The 19598-nt window shown below is 39.7% G+C and overlaps 1 protein-coding gene across 1 annotated transcript in view; it reads right to left on the reverse strand.

Moving 5' to 3' along the window:
• The window catches only part of TRPM3 (transient receptor potential cation channel subfamily M member 3), a 290416-nt gene that overhangs the window by 86468 nt on the left and 184350 nt on the right, over nt 1-19598 (reverse strand). Inside the window, 1 exon segment of the mRNA XM_065657683.1 lies at nt 8257-8431. Coding sequence (XP_065513755.1) covers nt 8257-8431 — 175 coding nt within the window.

The following is a 19598-nucleotide window of genomic DNA, read 5'->3' on the forward strand; positions in this document are numbered from 1 at the left end:
CACTTAAAAATTGTAACTGAGTGTTTCAAATTAGCTGAGTCAGGATGCTTTACAGGATAAGTCATTGTTGATCATCTAGGGGCACGAAAATCAGAGAATCTCCATGACTCATATTTTACGACAGAAGATAAACAAAGATTTAGCCCTGCAGGAACTGCAAAGAATTAGCAGAAGAAGCACCATATCTAAAAGTGATTTTTAGCTTATGGCAGCTGCTTTGGGAGAACAATGAACAAACCCCTGTTTATTTCATACTATTGGTAAAAGTTGCCTGTAGCAAGTAAGCCCAAATGAGATGCAGGATATTCATTACACAATTGAATTGCAAATATGATTTAACTATCTAGTTTTTATACCTACAGCAAACACGCTGTTAGAAGACACAGTGACTGGGAACGGGAAAGAGGTATAGAGGTGCATAGGAAAATACAGAATGCCTGGCATATGGAGTGCGTATGTTCTCTACTGTCAAAATTTGACTCTGACCGTAAATATCCCTGTTGAGTAGGACTTCCACTTCACAAAGAAGCCTGTAAGGCATATGTCAATGTGTTTCGATTAAAATGAGTTTACATGAGGTTTTAGACTACGCTGTGGATCACTGTTCTTTCCACACCTGGCTCCTCCTGTTATCTTCTATTTTATTACAGACTCCTCTTGAATGGAGAGCCTACCTCTGCACTTGCTCTTTTTATCATGGAACAGTATGACCCCAGATGTGCCTTTTCCTCAGATACTGGAGGGGTGACAACACTGCATTTACTGCTCACTGTCTATGTAAGCGCTCTGTCCCGGCAGTGTGTCTTGCTTTCCTCCCCAAAAGGCAACACATCATGAGTTAAAACCTCGAGCTCTTTTGGTGGACAGCAGTGAGAGCTGACAGCAGAGGACTTTCTCTGTGATGATCATAAGAAAAAATGACCTGACCTCTTGTACAAAAGCAAGGATGCTGCAAGCACATGGGAACACGAAACAAGATGTCAGAGCACAGGAAGAAATGCAAATTCACTCCATATTAAAGAAAATCAACTTGGAAAGACTGACACCCTGAAAAGCAGTGACATTCTTTGAGTTGCAGATTAGTAGGTCATATATGATATAAATTCCAAAGACCCTTTTTAAGGCTCTTTACAAAAAATCAGTTGGAAATTTGCTTTAATCAAGAAGGCTGTTCTTAAAAAAAATGGTGCCATCACTGTAAGTGGTTCAGAACTATGCAATTTTCCATCCTTCAAACTAAGAAAGAAAAAAAAGAGGTTAAACACTAAGAACAGGTTTCCTAAAAACAGCAACTGAAGAATCCTAAAAAGAAATTTAAATAAAGCTCTGATTTCCTTTGGAAATGATAAATGAAAGAGAACTACATGAAAAAGTATGGAAAGTATATGAAGTATTTGAAAAAATACATGCAAATTAAAGATTCTGAAATTAGAGAACTTTAGAAAATATTTTGAAAGATCCTGGGATCAAAACTATCTTGTTTTCTCATCACAGTGTAGTTTTCCTTAAAAAAAGTGTAGAATCTAACCCTGAAATTTAATTTCTGAAACTGTCTCTCACTCAGGCTAACACATACAGAAAGCAAGAGAAATTTACTTTAATAGGCATTGAGTGAAGCAGAATTAAGTCCTGAGGCATCATAAGCAGCTGTCACTTTCCTTTCCTGAATTAAAGCTATCAGAATCTGTACGATATCATATTTAAACAGCATATAGAGCAAATTCCACGTGAAAGATATGGAGGGTCTTTGTTGTTGTTGTCGGTTGTTGTTGTTGTTTTACAGTATCAGGAAGTGGTTCCCTAACTACAGGAATAAACACCTGTTGCAGTACCACTGTTCAGAAACTTCCTGCTGTCATCATTTGATTTATGCAGTTTTCTAGACTAAGTATTTTCTTTTTAACGTCTCTGTAATTCTACAGCAAGCCTGTTCAATGTCTTTGTGAGGTGAAAAATTTGAAGTGACTGCAATCAGAAGTAGAAACAACAATAGCAAGCTTTCTGATAAAGTAATCATAGCTGAGTTAAGCTTCCTGTAAACTGAAATCAGTCATGTCAATGAAATAACACATTCACTCCCTAGGAACCTATAAATATTAGAAGGTACCAGACCAAAGTTCCCCATTGTGTAACGCAGCTGGGACAACTACAAACTGCCAGGCGACTAAAGGCTAAACCTATGATGAATGCATCAAATCCAACGCAAGTAGAACAAGTAACTTCCCAGACTACTGTGAGCAAAATAACTGGGATTTGCCAGTGAGGTGATGATTTATCCACTGTGCAAATACAACCACATTTGTTACACACACAACTTCAGCACACATTTAAAAAAATCACAGATTCTTACTTTTAGATTTGGGAGAAAAGAAATGGCTACTTGAGTCTTGTGATTAGAGGTCTAACCTAGAACACATCTGATTCTTGGCCACTAACTTGGGAACAGTATATTCAGCAGCCTCTGTCATGGATTATGAACTTCATATGCATAAAGCTCCATTGGCAAAAAGCTGCACACTTTACTAGACAGAAACTCTATGATTATGACCAACTTCAAAGTCAGCATACTCTCACCCTAAGAAAACTAGATAATATCAGATGAAGATAGTATTTTTTATCACCCTTGTGCTAGGTTTCAGCCTAGAAAATATTTTGCAACACAGTTAGAGTGCAGAGAAGGGTGATGAAGCTGGTGAGGGGCCTGGAGCACAAGTTTTATGAGGAGCGGCTGAGGGAACTGGGGCTGTTCAGCCTGGAGAAAAGGAGGCTGAGGGGAGACCTGATCGCTGCCTGCAACTACCTGAAAGGAGGTTGTAGCATGGAGGGGGTTGGTCTCTTCTTCCAAGCAGCAAGTGATAGGACAAGAGGAAATGGCCTCAAGTTGCACCAGGGGAGGTTTAGATTGGATATTAGGAAAAAATTCTTCATGGAACGGGTTGTCAGGCATTGGAACAGGCTGCCCAGGGAAGTGGTGGAGTCACCATCCCTTCAGGTATGTAAAAGGTGCTTAGACAAGGTATTTAGGGACATGGTTTAGTGCCAGACTTAGGTTTATGGTTGGACTCAATGATCTTGAGGGTCTCTTCCAAATGAAATAATTCTATGATTCTATGATTTTATAACAATAAAGTTCTTTTGGGGGCATTTTGATGGCATGATTCTCTGAATTCCACTTAATTGCCTTGGAAGCAATACTGCTGCCAATTGCTTCTGCCTAAACAAAGTGTCCTACAAAAAGACAATTTAACCTGTTCTTTTCTTTTGTTCCCCACATAATTCAAATCTGTTCTTTCATTCCCCAAATACTCAAGATAAGCCCATTTTCCTATCAGTCCAGGTGTTCAACTTTCTTTTTTTTTCCCCCTAAGGGGAGCTGGATTGCTGTTGGAATTTAGATACCTACTGTCAAAAATCTGATATCTAAAGTAGAACTACATACATCTACATTTAGTTTCAGAAAAAAAAAAGCTACTTATAATTATTGCTAAGAGTGACTTTTTTTCTTCTTTTAAAGAAGACACCAACATCAGTTTTGATGCATCAGATTATCAGAACTGACCTGTATGGCATTACCACAGGAAAAAAGGAGAAAGATGTCTTGGATCCATTAGGAGAGGTCCCTTAAAAACAGTGAAGTGACAAAGTAAATGAAGTGACATTCTATTTCTGTCCAAGATATGATGGAAGTTCAAAGGGCAAAGCAGAACACCCTCAATTACTTTGGCCAATGCAGAAGAAAGAAATGACAGCATCTTGGCATCCTCCCTCCTCAGAGAGAAATTTTTTTGAAGTCATACCTAATACTTGAGGAGGGAATTGACATTCCACTCAACAACATTACAATCTTTCGAACTCATATATGAAGTTGTGGTGAACATTGGAGACCATTTGAAAGATCTGATCCATAGCCATAGCCACATCCACTCTCAAAATTATTTAGTCTTTTTTCTCCAGAGATTTTTAATACTGGAGTCATATAACGTGCTAGAGATTTACAAATAATATGCTCTAACCCAATTTCAAAATGTGAGTTCATTATAGATTTTTTGAATTTATTGTTATCAAAATGCTTTGAAATTCTTGAAACGAAACGCTCAATTCAATGAACTGCACATAAGTTGTTTCTAACTTTTCATTTGTGATTTTTAAAAAAATATTCCTTTTATTCAGGATAAATATATTCATAAAATACCAGTGTGATGTGAAAACTACTCCCTTCCCTCCTTTATGGGAAGCTTAGGGGATTTTCTGTTTTAATTATGATTTGCACTTTAGATAATCACACCATATGTAAGAAACAGCTCTGCTGATGTTTTCTTCCTTTGGAATTACAAATAAGACACAGTTATGCTACTCTGTGGGACTGACTGAATTTCTCACACTTTTAAAACACACACATTTTGCATAGCATTGTTATGACAAGAGACAGCAAATAAATGTAATTATTCCTTCATTATATTCAAACAAGGATGATTTCTGAATGCTTTTATGAGGAATAGTTTTACTTGCAGCTCTTCACCAGTGGTTGTTCTTCTACACCGTTTTTCCCTGACTATGTTTATTGAATAGTTGTCCCTTCTCCAAAACAAAGATGACTGTATTTCCACCAAGAGATGACCTTTTTCTATCCAGCCTTTGATTCGCAAAGTACTTTGTTACAAGAGAAAAGTAATGATACCAAAATATGCAATGTGAAAACAATCTTGCAAAATAATTCCGATATGATAGTACCCATGATTACCCATGGTGTGGTAGACACCATGGAGGACACAGAGGACACATATCATACCTACATTACAATTCCTTTTGCTCAAAGTGAAAAATCTCTATATTTTTTCTATTCGAAAAAAAGAGATTTAAGTAATACAGTTCAGTCAAAACAAAAATGTCACAGTGGATACAGAGACAGATAAATCCAAGGCAATCTTTAACGATTCTCCTATGAAGATGCTCATTTAAAACACAGAGAATGTTTTATGTTTCCTTATAAACATTAGGCAAGAAGAACATTTTTATGGCATTGGACTGAATTCCTTAAGGGTCTCATGCTTGCAGGAGTAGAACTGATGGAGTAGTTAACAGGCTATGAACTCATCTTGGAGACTGCCTTCGAATTTTACAAGTCATTTCCCATTCTGTAAGGAAATATTTGTCTAAGAAGTGACATAGTTTTAACCTAGTGTTTCATTTTTCTCATTTTAAATTCAGCATTTAATTTAAAAAAATCTCTGCGGATTAAAAACTACTAAATGATCCTATAAATAGTTGCACTTACAGTTGTTCTACTTCCAGTTTGTGCTTTATGCAAGACAACAAAATGAGAAGGCATTATGCAGACAAAAATACTTCAGCTTTATACGGAGGAGAGTTAGTAGCAATTAGGATATTCACTTAGGCCTTAGTAAAGACTAAATTTCAGTGTTTATGATTGATCTTATTAATATGTTCTTACCCTCAATGTTGTTCAATGCATTTTCAATTTTTACGTGCATGAGAAATGAAGTGCTTCAGAGCCTGGAGCACCTGACCTTTAAATTAGGGCCAATAGTGATAAGCAGCCAAATAATTCTTCCAGTTCACCCGTGGGGAAGGTTGCATTTAAGCCTCCTAATTTAGGTTATCCCGTGTACATAGCTTGTTTGTCATTATGGTGTAAAAGGTACTGGGAACACACTTAGCTTACTACTGAGATTTTTATTTGCTTGTTGCAACATGTAGCTACCTTGTACATTCTTAATACTCTGTTCGGGACTTTTCAGACCAAGGCAATAGGTAGTCCCTGATATTAAAAGCTTACGGTGAACTTAAAAAGGAACCCAACACCTGCGATAATTCTGCATATCTGATATGATGCTGAGTCAGTGGGAAACTGCATATCTTCCTTGCCTTCCCCCTGGAACTTCAATGAGAGAGACGAGATACTGAGGCCCCAAAACTGATCTATCACCAAAGACATATTTACTTCAAGGTATGCGTCACAGTTCCTTCTGACCTATTCCTGGTCCATCACAGAGTTGCAGGCAGCACCGCCTGCAAGGCACAGCTCTCTGTGTCGTGCTGGCAGCCTCAGTCACTGCAGCCCAGCAAAGTCTTGCTTACAGTTACAATTTGCACCCAAAGAGTGTCCTAGGTGAATGAAATGTCAGCCTTTTCATTAGGAAATCCTATAATCAGGCCTCAAAATAAGGTAGATTCAAGGATGCACATACATTGACATTGCAAAGGGGTACTGCACCTTGATTAATACAAAAAAATGTTCATTTTTCTGCTGTGTGAATTCAATTAGGAAGGATAAATAATGAGGAGGGAAGGCAGACACACCACAGTTCTGTGAAACCCAATACAAAAGGACCTGTTGGGCAGATATGCGATTGTCCAACACTGTTGAGGATCTCTCTGAGAGGACAGATTGGTGCCACACTGATCAAAACTCAAGCAGAGATCAATATTTTGTCCTCCTTCACATCCAGATATAGGTCTTTACCCCTGGTAACAAACTTGCAAATAAACTTAAAACCTCACAGCAGTGCTTTCTACATATATACACTCATTCTTACATGTACAAAATGAATCCGTATCAGTCTGCAGTTAGTGAGAATTTAAGACACTGAAAAAAAAGCATGATAATACCAACATGCAAGTACTGAGTCTGTTGCTGTCACGAATGATGTGGTTTTTGAATGATTTAGATCAGATATCCAGTGCATAGCAGTTGGAAGATTATGCTGTCTCAGAGCAGACCCTGATTCACATCCAGCAGCCAGAATTAAAATAGGGTTTTGGCTTTATAGTCTGATTGCACAATGGACTGCAGAATTAAATTCTGCACATAATTTGGATGTGCTACATTGATTTAGAATCTAATAGACAGTTTTGTATAACCTGGTTAGATTCCATCCAAAAGATAAAGCTAATAGCTGAACTCAGTAAACATGCCAATTATTCAGTCTTGTTCTCATATTGTAGATTACAGAGTGGGAAAGTACCCAATTTATATCTGAAGTCCAATGTATTCGGGTAAAATATTTTACAGATATAAATAATATCGGTATTTCACTCGTGGTATTCTTAAAACTACCATTGCAGATGATGAAAGGACTGGATCACCTCACATATGAGGAAAGGCCAGTGGAGCTGGGACTGTTCAGCCCAAAGCAGAGAAGCCTCAAAGAGGATCTCATAAATGTATACAAACACCCGAAGGGAGGGTGCAAAAAAGATGGAGCTGGACTCTTTTCAATGGTGTCCAGTGACAGGGCCAGAGGCAATGGGTACAAGCTGAAACACAGCAGGTTACCTCTGAACGTCAGGAAACACCTTTTTTAATGTGTAGGTAACTGGGCACTGGCACAGGTTGCCCAGAGAGGTTGTGGAGTCTCCATCCTTGGTGATGTTCAAAAGCCATCCGGACATGGTACTGAGCAACCAGCTCTAGGTGGCCCTGCTTGGGCAGGTATATTGGACTAGATGACCTCCAGAGGTCCTTTCCAACCTCAACTATTCTGTAATTCTGTGGTTGTTTCCATATTTTGGGGGATAGAGGAGAGGAACAAAGAATACTAAAGATTTCGGCATTCAGTCATAATATGCACTTTGGAACTTGCAAAACATGTTTACAGCCTGATTCAAAAACACACACTTGAGTCTCCTATAACTAAAGCTAAATACTACCCTTGCCTCACCTTGAGTGTGCAGAGAAAGGTGAGACAGTGCAAACACAGATGAGTGCACAAGCAGTCACCTGTGAATATAGTGGGGTGTGCAGAATCATGCCCAACAGGCAAGCCAAATACAAACTAGCTTATATGAATATATTGGGCTAAACGAAACCTGAAGACAGCAGTACACTACACCATAATGGCATAGCATATATAAACCAGGGAAAATAATTACCCATGCCCTTTGACTGAATCTCTTGACTTGCAACCACAAGACACCATACATTGTACAAATCAATGTGTTACATGTTATTGCAAGTAACTATATGATAGAGTTACTACACCTGTTCTATTCTGTAGTCTTTCCTTAGTGTTGCTTTAACTCTCCATTGTTTTTTTTTTTTTAAATTCTTATTCTTTTTTTCTTCTTTTTTTTTCTTCTTGATACCTTCAATATTTCACCCGTATCAATGAGAAAAACAACCATGAAATGGAGGTATTGGTTTTGCATCATATTGCTAATAATTTCCTGGGCTCTGTCTTACCACTGAATTGAACCTGTGGATGGAGAAAGAACATACACTAGGAAATGACTTACCCTCCTTCTTCAGAGTATTTGTGACCAAAGGCAAGGATGTCAGATGCCCGGCCACTGCCATCACATATCACAACGGGAACAGGAGGAGTGTCTCGCAGGTACTCCAGAACGATGGAGATAACATTGGGACCTCCTTCCACAATGAGAGCCACCACTGGAACCCCTTGACCAATTCCTGGAGTAAAAGAAAGAAACAAACACCAAAACACAACAACAACAAAAAAAAGGAACAAAAGATACAAAGCCAGCAAAGCAAACAAAACATAACGGAAGACAGGAAAAAAAAAAAATCAGACTGAAATTACTGCATTGTCACTGTACAGTGTTATGCTAGAGAAAATGACATTCAGAAAAATTACAGATTTTAAGGATGGAAGGGACCAGTGTAGTCATCTTATTGGTTCCACTAAATAAACCACGATATTCTAGAATTATCTGCTGTTTTAGATACAATATTTATGGTGGAAATAGACCACGACTTTTTCAAAAGATTGAATCTTTGTTTGAAAGCATAAAAAAGCTGCCACAATTCTTCCTAACATGTTCAGAGTCATGAGTTTGTAGCTTGCTTGTAATCTAGATTTTGCATGGTGTCAGCTTCCAATCATTGGGTCTTCCAGTAGCTTTGCTTGCTGTTTTAAAATCCCCTCTATGATATTTTTGTTGCTGTATTAGATGCATTTTAAGGTTGCAGTTGTGTAGTCCTTTAGCTATTTGATAAACTAAACATGTTGTGTTACAAGTCAATGCAATACTTGTTTTCCAATTCTAGTCAGTCTCTTAGTTTTTCTCTGAATTCTCTCCAAATTTTGCAGCATATTCCTTGATTTGCAGAGCTCACACTGGGTACATTACTCCAGAGAAAGCTAAACTAATGCTGAACTAGAGGAGAGACATATTCATTTTCAATACTTCTGGTACACTTAGATCAGAGTCCTCTGCAAAAGCTGAAGCACAGACTTTGCCCAGAAAGTCTTACAGGTTTAGAGAAAGACAATCTGACACCAGGCTGGTGTTAACAAGACTGAAAAAGCTTTTATGGTTGGCACTTATGGATCAGTTCAAAGGACATTCAAAAGGACTCAGGCAGTAGAAATAGTTGAACATTTTCTATCTTCTTTTTTTTTTGTCAACAGAAAGTTTTTCGTTTTAAAGTAACTTTTCCTAAGAAACACTATATGCATTCTGCACAAAATTTCGACGTTTCACTACAAAATAAAAAGAGTGTCCCAAACTATTAATAGTTGGGTTGGGAAAAGTTGCATGAGGCCAGGTAACAAGAAGTTTTAATGTGACTGCCTTCGGCTTCCATTTAGAGTGAGTTCAGTCCACAGAAGCAAAGGTAAGCCTGTGAGACTGCAACATTAAATCTGGTTAGATCCTCTAGAAACATTCACAAATAAAATGATTTTTGATAGTCACAAAAATTTTTAAAGACTTAAATTACTGTCAAGAAATGAAGTGAGCTGTCCTTTAAAAAAGAAAAAAAACCCAGTTCTTACATAAAACAGCAAAATATTGTAAGCACCTCCTGAACAACTTTACAAGCAAACATCATGTTTCTTGGATGCTTTGTTATGGCTGTCTCTACTGCCAGTTTCTGTCTCTTTTATTACATAAATAAAGGGCATGGTGTTTATTTAAGAAAACTATAAGCAGAGTTATAAAATGCAGACTATTGAAAGAGAGTAAGAATGGTAAAATATAACAAGGTGATCAACAGAATGATTTACATAGAGCTCACTTCAGAATTTCCCTGAATAGCTGCTCTACCTAATCCTTAAGTTCTTTCAGTGGTCAAGTTATTTTCAAAGGTCTCAGTGGAAAAGCAGTTTTGGTGAGAAGAGTTAAATGAGAAAGGAAAATTAAGAACTGTGCTTAAGAAGAGTGAATTGTAAGTCTGATGGGTTAACCTGTCCCACATACACTTCCATTAACGTTAAGGGATTTAAGCTAAGGATGAATTTTGTTTGGCAAATTTGCACTGTTTACCTACATTCATCTTAATCATGCTTAAAATTGCATCCTTTAGGAGCACATTCTAGATATTAACAACATAAAACTTTTTTTTTTTCTGAGAGTCTTATAAATAACGTTATTTTATTTCCTTAACAATGTATGTAATATGATACATCTGGTTGCAGTTGAGCATGCAGCAAAGAACCTTATGTCACAAGTCTGCGCAGGTTTTCCTTTGCTACTAGATGACAAAAGAAACATTGTTTATATTCATGTCTAATACAAGAATTTTTTTTCTTTGTAAGACAATTTCTATCACAAGATGAATTAAAAAAAGGTTCTTCATGCTGACTATTTTACTTTATGGTACTTGCAAACATAACCACATGGTGGCTGAAGAGACACTCTCTTCAATTAAATTTTAATACAAAACTGGAAAGAGATATTTTATCATTTAATTTCTACTGGTCTGGCTTGTGAATGTTACTAAGCTTTTTTTAACTTTCTATCAGTACTTACTGCTTCTTGTGTAGATTTTCTCTATACCACATTGTACAGCCAATACTTTGAGCATTTTCAGTTCTGCTGTCAGTTTTTTTAAGATACGAGTTCTTGGTAGCTGAACAAGGATTTCCCTTTATTGTTCTTGTTTTAGTCCTCCTTGCTCAAAAGACTGATCACAGAGGAGATCTAAACTGACTAGAAAGCCCACAACTCGCTGAAATCTTACATCAGCATTCCTCTACAGCAGCATAGTATTTTCCACTGGAAACTGACTGGTAGGGCCCAGCTTGTTTCATATGGACAAAAAAACCTCCCAGTGGTGTGTTTAGAAGCCTGATCCTAACATTTATGAAAAGTAGTCTTTTGTAAAGTATTTGCCACAATGTCATATATGAAATTGTTAGCAAAACTGAATAGAAGTACACAGATTTGAAAGTATATAATTAATGAATGGGTAGAGTTGTATGTGGAACTGGAGTACTAATGGAGTTTCTTGAAGAACTTAACCTGATCCTATTATTATTATTAATGACTTCAAGAAGTAGAACTGATACCAACATCTGCTAATAAGATAATACTAAGTACTCTCGGTAATTAGTTATATTGTGTCTGGATGACATTAAAGATTAAGTTCACAGTGCATGACACAAAGTCATTCACTTGGTGATTTATGAATCCTGCTGTAAACTGGGAATTTATTAGGAGGAAATACTGGAAAAGAGAAAGGTGTGATCCAGCTGATCACAGGAGAACTGGGTCTTTGGTGTAGCAAGGCAACGAAGAAGGCAGGTATGATCCTGGAATACAAACAGCAAAGCATTTTCAGTAGGAAATATGAGTACAACAGAGTCAATATGCAAGCCATTCATGAAATTCCATGCAAAATACTGTAGGTAGCTATGCTCACCCATGTTCAAAAAGAACAAACTGGAACAGATAGAGGAAAAAGCCAAAAGTAATATATGGGGAATCAAGACCCCATCTTACAAGAAAAGACTAGATGAGTTTGGCTCCTCTTCCTTAGCAAATTGAAGAGTGAAAGACAATATGTCTGAATATCCTCATGTTCAGTTTTGAGCCCCGCACTACAAGAAAGACATTGAGGTGCTGGAGAGAGTGCAGAGAAGGGCAACAAAGCTGGTGAGGGCCCTGGAGCACAAGTCTGATGAGGAGCGGCTGAGGGAACTGGGGCTGTTTAGCCTGGAGAAAAGGAGGCTGAGGGGAGACCTGATCGCTGTCTACAGCTACCTGAAAGGAGGGTGTAGCATGGAGGGGGTTGGTCTCTTCTTCCAAGTACCAAGTGATGGGACAAGGGGAAATGGTCTCAAGTTGCACCAGGGGAGGTTTAGATTGGATGTTAGGAAAAAATTCTTCCCAGAAAGGGTTATCAAGCACTTGAACGAGCTGCCCAGGGAAGCGGTTGAATCACCATCCCTGAAGGTGTTCAAAAGATGTATAGATGAGGTTCTTAGAGACATGGTTTAGCGCCAGACTTAGGTTTATGGTTGGACTCTATCTTGAGGGTCTCTTCCAACTGAAAGAATTCTATGATTCTATGACATACAGTACATTGGCTATTAGTAGTTTTAGACGGAGTTCAGAACATTTCTGGCTGTCAGAGGTGTGAAGTCTTCACAGCCTTCTAGTAAGATTAAAATGGAAAAACTTTCTGAGTTTGGAGTGACGTTCAATAACCATTATGGATGCAGTCACCTGCAGTCACTCATGTATCTCAAACCGTTCCTAAAGCAGGTTCCTTCAGTCTACTGGAAGTTTGTTCAGTCTCAGTGTATTCTGCTTTAAACTGATGAGCTACGTATTTTTTTAGGTTTTTCAACTCCTAAAGTCACAATAGTTGTGTGGTATATAACAGTTCTCTGCAAATGTTTCAGGTGTGTTTCACTGTGATTGATCAGATGGCATTTTTTCTCCCCTCAATCCTATAGAAACACATCCAGTATGAAAATAGTCCTCTAATTGGAGGCTAGTGAAACAAAAAAACTCTCTAAATCCACTCCTCAATGAAATTTATAGCTTTGAGTTTAAAGAAAAAAGTTCACGTGAACCTTAGTTTATTATATATATTTAAGTTCCAGACTGAAATACAACTCTTTCAGTTATTCTGGTAGATTTCTTAGTAAAACTGAAAACATTTAAAACACAAAGTTGATTTCTACATCTCCTTTGCTTTTGGAAATTCTCGCTGAGTTTCAGCAAATAGAATTTTTTTCTTTATAATTTTCATTGTTGTCCATAAATATTTTTGGTTCGGAAAAACATATTGTTTCTTTAGTTTGGAGGAAAAATTAGAAATAACATTTCTGAAATTACATATAGCATTTTAAAATCAGTTAATGATAATTTGTTGATATTTCTTCAGTCTATAATGACTTCTGGCTTTCAGAAAACCTCTCTGAAGCTTGTCTGAATGCTAATGTTATGAGCTTTTCCAGACTTATGATGATTAAGTTCTGAGCAGTGATGGTATCCACAGTGTATGAAAGGAAGTCTATAGACATGGGAAAAAAAAGGCATGTCTGGTTGAGTATCTTAAAATTTGAGAAAGACAGCATGTGGGAAATATGACAGTCTCAGTTTTCTATGATGTTTCCAATCACATTTAAATTATTTGTGGCATTATAGTTGTTTCAAAATAAAAGCTTAGCTACTTAGCCCAAAGAAGTCTGTATCTCAATAACTCTCAGGCAAAACTCAGAGAAGATTTTGAATTAAACTTTTACATGGTTTGATGCCAAAAATCCTGGAGGCACCTCTGTTGCTAAATATTAGGAATTTGGAGATGAATGCAGAGAGTCTGTAGAAAAATTACAGTGGGTAGGAAGACACTGGCTGACTATTCCTGATTAGATATTAACACTGCATTAGCTAAGAATTTCGCATCTATGAAACTGAGAATTGAACATGCCTCGTCTTACTGTAACACCAGATCAATTTGCAAAATGTTGGCATGTCATGCCAATAAAGACAAGAACCTTGACTTGCAGAAGATGGTAGCTGATGGACTTCTTTTTAACTGATAATCAAAATAATTTTCCTTGTAGCTCTCTGTATCTCATTAGAAATGCAAAAGTCAGGAATCCTCTGCAAGAGCACTGTTTCAGCTTGTGCATGCACATTATATAACAGTCTGCAAAGAAGGAGCTGGAAATGCCTGATATATCCACTGGGAGCTTCTTGTTTCAGTCAGTTCGTTCAGAAGTAGAATAGCAGGCTGGGAGGTGAGATGCTAAATCTGAAGTAACACATTCCTTTCAAAGCCAAGGACATAATAATTTAAAAAATAATTTCTTGCTTTAGTTGCAATTGTCAGAAAGGAGGCAATCCCAAGATAAAACCGTGCTGATGAAAAACTGGATTTTTCCAGTACCAGGGTTGCTGTCTGCTAGCACACATCCAGAAGGTGGGAACTTTGTGCCAAGTCCAATAAGCCAACAAGAAAGAAGTATTCCCTTCATGGTTTTTTGTGGAATTTACCACAAAATAGCCCTAGTCTGGGCAAAAGTAAGGATAGCATTCATCTTGCTGGGTAATCTCCAACAATACTGCTGTTTTCACTGAGTACTCTAAAAGTATACAACTTCAGAAATTGTGTGTTTCACATTTTTTCAACTGAAAAGACAGTAGCAATAATACAGTCCACCAAAATCTTGTCCATTCTGAAACTGCAGATAACCTTTCTCAGTATAACACGTTATTATTAATTTCTATTTACTATTTATAATTTCTAATTATTAAATAATAACATCATTATTATTATTATTATTATTATTATTATTATTATTATTATTATTATTATTATTATTATTATTATTATTATTATTATTATCAGGAAAGACTTGCAATTACTGCTGTTGTTCTCCAAGTATAGAAAAAGACCAATTCATTTTCACAGATTTGCATATTTTTTTCTGTTTCTTAGAATGCAGTAAATGACATATTAGCATTTTTTTACATTCTTTGTAGAGAAAGACATAATCTTTTAAATTCAAGTAGATTATTTTTAAATATCTGAAAAATTATGGTGTTTTCCAGCCATCTGACAGTTACATGGAGGATTTATTTTTAAATTTACTCAGCTTATTGTTTTTTCAGCATTTCTAGGATGGGCTTTTGTTTCAGCAAATCTTTTTCCCTTTCCTTTTGGAAAATAGAGAAAGCTTCATGTCTAGCAGTATATCTGTGAACTTGAGAATAGCTGGGAATGCTGACTATTGTGTTAATCCTGTGAAGTTTGCCACTTAGTTAATGTGGCAGTTGCACATTCCCCAGATGAGATCCAGAGCCTTCAATGGGGAAGCTGATGGCTCTTTAGCACCTTTTGTGCTCCACTGTGCCTGTGCCCATATCCACACCTAGGATGGTGCTGACAGTCATGTCCTCCCCACTGGGGGCAGGGTGACTCAAACTCCATCTATCTGGGGGGGCAGGATGGGTGGGACCCTCAGTCGATTGACAGGATCCTCAACAAAGGAGGTGCCCAGAGAAGCTGAGAAGCTTCTGGACCATATTGTAATGCCCACAGCCAGATTTGACTGGGCTATAAAACGGGGTCCCTCCCAAAGCCCCCTTTGGAGTGGTCTTCTTGGAGCAGCGGGTCTGTGAACTAGAGCCCTCCCCTTAGGCTGGGACACCATCTAAGGAGACTTCCTGGGATTGAGAGTACCTCAGCTCTTCCTGTGGTGAGTGGTTTTTTCTCTACTGGATGAATAAGTCCTCTCCTAACCCAGGCAAGTGATGATTTCTTCTGGGTACCTTTGAGTGAGAGGCCCCTAGTTTTGTTTCCTGTGAGTGTATGTGTGCACATTGTGGATCTTCATTATTCTTACGTTGTTGTAATCCAGCAGTCTCCTCAATTGATATCCGAACCTGTATTTTATGCTAAATAATTGTAAAAACCCTGTTTCTAGTCTGTTTACTGGCTACAGTTTTCTGGCTAGAATAAAATCTGTTTTGGAACTTGTTTTCTACCTAAAACTGACTTTAGGGTGCCTCTGTGACAGTTAACTAGACTGATGTTTCAGGAAAGTAAAGGTCTGATCCCAAAATCAAAAGTCTTCCTACTTAAGAATGGTCTCAGAATTTTCTTTCTGTGGTATTCAAAATAGTTTGTAAGCCACAGAGAAGATTTTTTTCCTCAGATTTTCTAAGGAAATATCCAGCTTGTATTCAAGAGCAAGTATGTGTGAAAAATCTCACACAAACTTGCATATTACTGTTTCTCATTTAATAAGTGTGGGTTAGCGAGAGCTGTTGCCTGGGCCTGAGGCCTGTATGCTAGCTTGTTGCAAAATCGAGGGTTGCAATAGACAAGGAACGCAGTGTGCCCAGACAAGGCCCAGGAACAAGGAATTTGTGGTTATCAGCAAACGCCTACACCCAAGGACAAGGAATAGCCCGTGACCACAGGTGGCCGACTGATAGTCGCGGGAACATCTCCTAATCAACAAACTCTGTTTAAATAGTCTATTGTTTAAGTAGTCTTGCTAGTCTTGCGCATGTGCTAGAATGATTAGCCAGTCACCTTAAGACACGCTTAACTTAGAACATATAAATATATGTGTGTTAGCTCAATAAATTGGACATCTTGCTTGCATCAAGCTGCGTCCCCGTCTCTCAATCGCGACAAATTGGTGACCCCGACGTGATCGCCTATGGTGAGACCGCCGAGGAATGAAGAACCGCCTATCTGGTGGCAGGTCGCGAGTCCCGCAGAACTTTGGATGAGCTGCTGAAAGGAAGCAGGATAAGCCGGCCGGCTACTTAATCCCTCCGTCTGGAACGAGAGGTGAGCTGCGGGAAACTAAAAAATGGGGAATCAAGCGTCTTCCCCTGAGAGAGACGTTTATGAGCTAATGAAAGCGTTGCTTAAAAAGCATGGGAAGAAGACCCTCTCAGGGCAGGATCTTAAGTTAATGCTCAAGTGGGTGCAGGTGAAAATCCCCACAGTAACTGCCTCTTCAATTTTTACATGTGAGCTTTGGGACGATGTAGGGGTTAAATTATGGGATGCGGCTACGGCGGGGGACGAAGAGGCGCAACGTATGCTCCCTAGATGGAGAACTGTTTTTGAGACTGTGAAAGCACAGGAGCAAATGCAACGGGGCTCCTGCGAGGAAGAATCAGCGCCTTCCCAGTTACCCCCTGCCTGTCCCGTAACCTCTCCCGATGCTGCTAATAGGGTGAAGCCTTCTGCGCCACCATTAGCTTGCGCCGCAGGGTATCCCCCTGATGATGATCCCTTTGATCCGGGGCCTATCGACCCCGAGAAGGAGCCTGACTTATTTCCCCTTGACCCTCATGATGTTTGGAGAGAAATTAAGCGCCAGGCGTTGAAGGAAGGGGAGCTGGAAGTAGCAAGAACTATAGTCGCTCCTGTAATATATCGGGGGCGGGGGGGGGCCCAATGGGAAGCACTTTCCTTCTCGGTTATCAAAGAGTTACGCCGTACTGTCACCGAGCACGGGCTATCCTCTCCCTATTTTGCGAGTCTTTTGTCTTCGGTATTTGACACATATGTTATGACTCCACACGATCTGAAGTCTCTTGCGCAGTTGTTATTGACTCCGACTCAGTATACGATGTGGGAATCTCAATGGAGAACAGGATTGCAAACAATTTTGCTGGGGTATGCGGGACATGCTAATGCTGCTTTAGCTGCGTTGACCATAGAACATCTTACAGGGACGGGACGGTTCTCAGACCCTGTCGCTCAAGCTAGGGATATCCCTCGAGAAGCTTTAGAAGCACTCCGAGAGGAAGCGAAAAGGGCTCTGCTGAAAGTTCCTGATTCAGGCAGACCCCAGAAAGCATTTACTACTATAACCCAAGAACCTCGTGAACCGTATATGCAGTTTATAGATAGATTAAAACAAGCCCTAGAAAGGCAGATTGATAATACTGAAGCCCGAGAAATTCTACTCCTTAAGTTAGCCGTAGAAAATGCTAACGCTGACTGCAAAAAACTCTTAAGGTCTCTCCCGAATCAGAATCCTACCCTAATCGAGATGGTGGAAGCCTGTAACAGGATCGGCACCATGGACCATAAATTTGAGGTTATGGCTGCCGCGTTCGCGGCCATGCGTGGGCAAGTTAACCCCACTCCACCGCCCCGAAACTGTTACGGCTGTGGGAAGCCGGGCCACCTTAAGAAAGATTGCCTCGCTACGAGTGCTTGGAGGCGTCCCCAGATACCCGGGATCTGCCCTAAATGCCAGAAGGGACGGCATTATGCTAATCAATGCAGGTCTAAGCATGACTCTCAGGGACGTCCGATACAGGGAAACCGGTCACAGAGCGCGGGGCCGCGGCGCGTGCAGACACAAGTTCCGCGGATGGCCCCCCCGCGGGCGCAGGGGGGGGCAGCAGCGTTGCCGACCTCTGCCCAGCAACAGCAGGAAGTGCCGGCTTGGACCTGGCAACCTCCTATGCAGTAACGCTACTTGATTCCTCAGTCCATCTGTTGCCCACGGGTATTGTCGGTCCTTTACCACCCGCAACGCAGGCATTGTTGTTAGGAAGGTCGTCTACGACGCTATCAGGACTTTTTGTATTACCTGGGGTAATAGATGCTGACAGTTCTCAAGAGATTAAAATCATGGCTTGGACTCCGTTTCCTCCTTGTATTATACCGAAGGGAAGTCGGATTGCACAACTAGTTTTAATGCCCAAAGTTGATAATTCTCTGCCTAGTGACCAGTTAATGCCACAGAGGCAAGGAGCTTTTGGCTCCACAGGAGAACCGCAGATTTTATGGGTCCAATCTATCACGCAGAAACGCCCCACATGTCGATGTACTCTTATTCGTGGGAATCAACGGGTTGTACTGTGCGGAATTATTGACACGGGTGCGGATGTTACTGTCATTTCTCAAGCCAAATGGCCACCCCAATGGCCCCTAGCAGATGTTTCCCAAGTGTTAGCTGGGATAGGGGGATATGGAGCTAGTCGACAGAGCTTAGAACTAATTCAGATACAGGATGCAAGCGGCCAGACAGCATCTGTCAAACCGTTTGTTTTACCTGTCCCTATGGTTTTGTGGGGGCGTGACGTGCTATCCCAATGGGGTATGTCTCTTCAAACTACCCAGACACATTTTTAGGTGGGGCCATTGAGGGGCGTGAGACCCTAAAATTGATCTGGAAAACTGAAACCCCTGTTTGGGTCGATCAATGGCCCCTACCTACGGAAAAACTTCACGCCCTCCAAGAATTAGTTGCAGAACAACTATCGAAGGGACATATTGTGTCTTCTAACAGCCCCTGGAATTCGCCGGTTTTTGTTATCAAAAAACACACTGGCAAGTGGCGCCTGCTCCATGACCTCCGGAAAATTAATGACGCTATGGAAAGCATGGGAGCCCTACAACCAGGACTTCCATCACCTACTATGATTCCTCGTGATTGGCATTTAACAGTCATTGACCTTAGAGATTGCTTTTTTAATATTCCCTTGCATCCAGATGATGCCCCTAAATTTGCCTTTTCTGTACCAAGCGTCAACATGCAAGCCCCATTACAAAGGTACCACTGGGTTGTGCTGCCACAAGGAATGAAAAACAGTCCCACGATATGTCAGTGGTATGTAGCTAAGATACTTAGTCCAATTAGAACCATGATGCGCCATGCCTTACTGTACCATTATATGGACGACATTCTAGTAGCAGCAGAACACCATGAAGTCATGGAGGAAGCCGTAGCCCTTGTCATGGTTGCCATTAAATCGGCAAACCTCTGTATTGCCCCAGAAAAAGTACAACGGACGCCACCGTGGAAGTACTTAGGGTGGCGCATACGAGCCCAAACTGTTATTCCTCAGCCTTTACAAATAGCCACGGAGGTAAAAAACTTACATGATGTACA

Source organism: Caloenas nicobarica, chromosome Z (assembly GCF_036013445.1).
Source record: "Caloenas nicobarica isolate bCalNic1 chromosome Z, bCalNic1.hap1, whole genome shotgun sequence".
In the NCBI taxonomy this organism is placed as follows: Eukaryota; Metazoa; Chordata; class Aves; order Columbiformes; family Columbidae; genus Caloenas; species Caloenas nicobarica.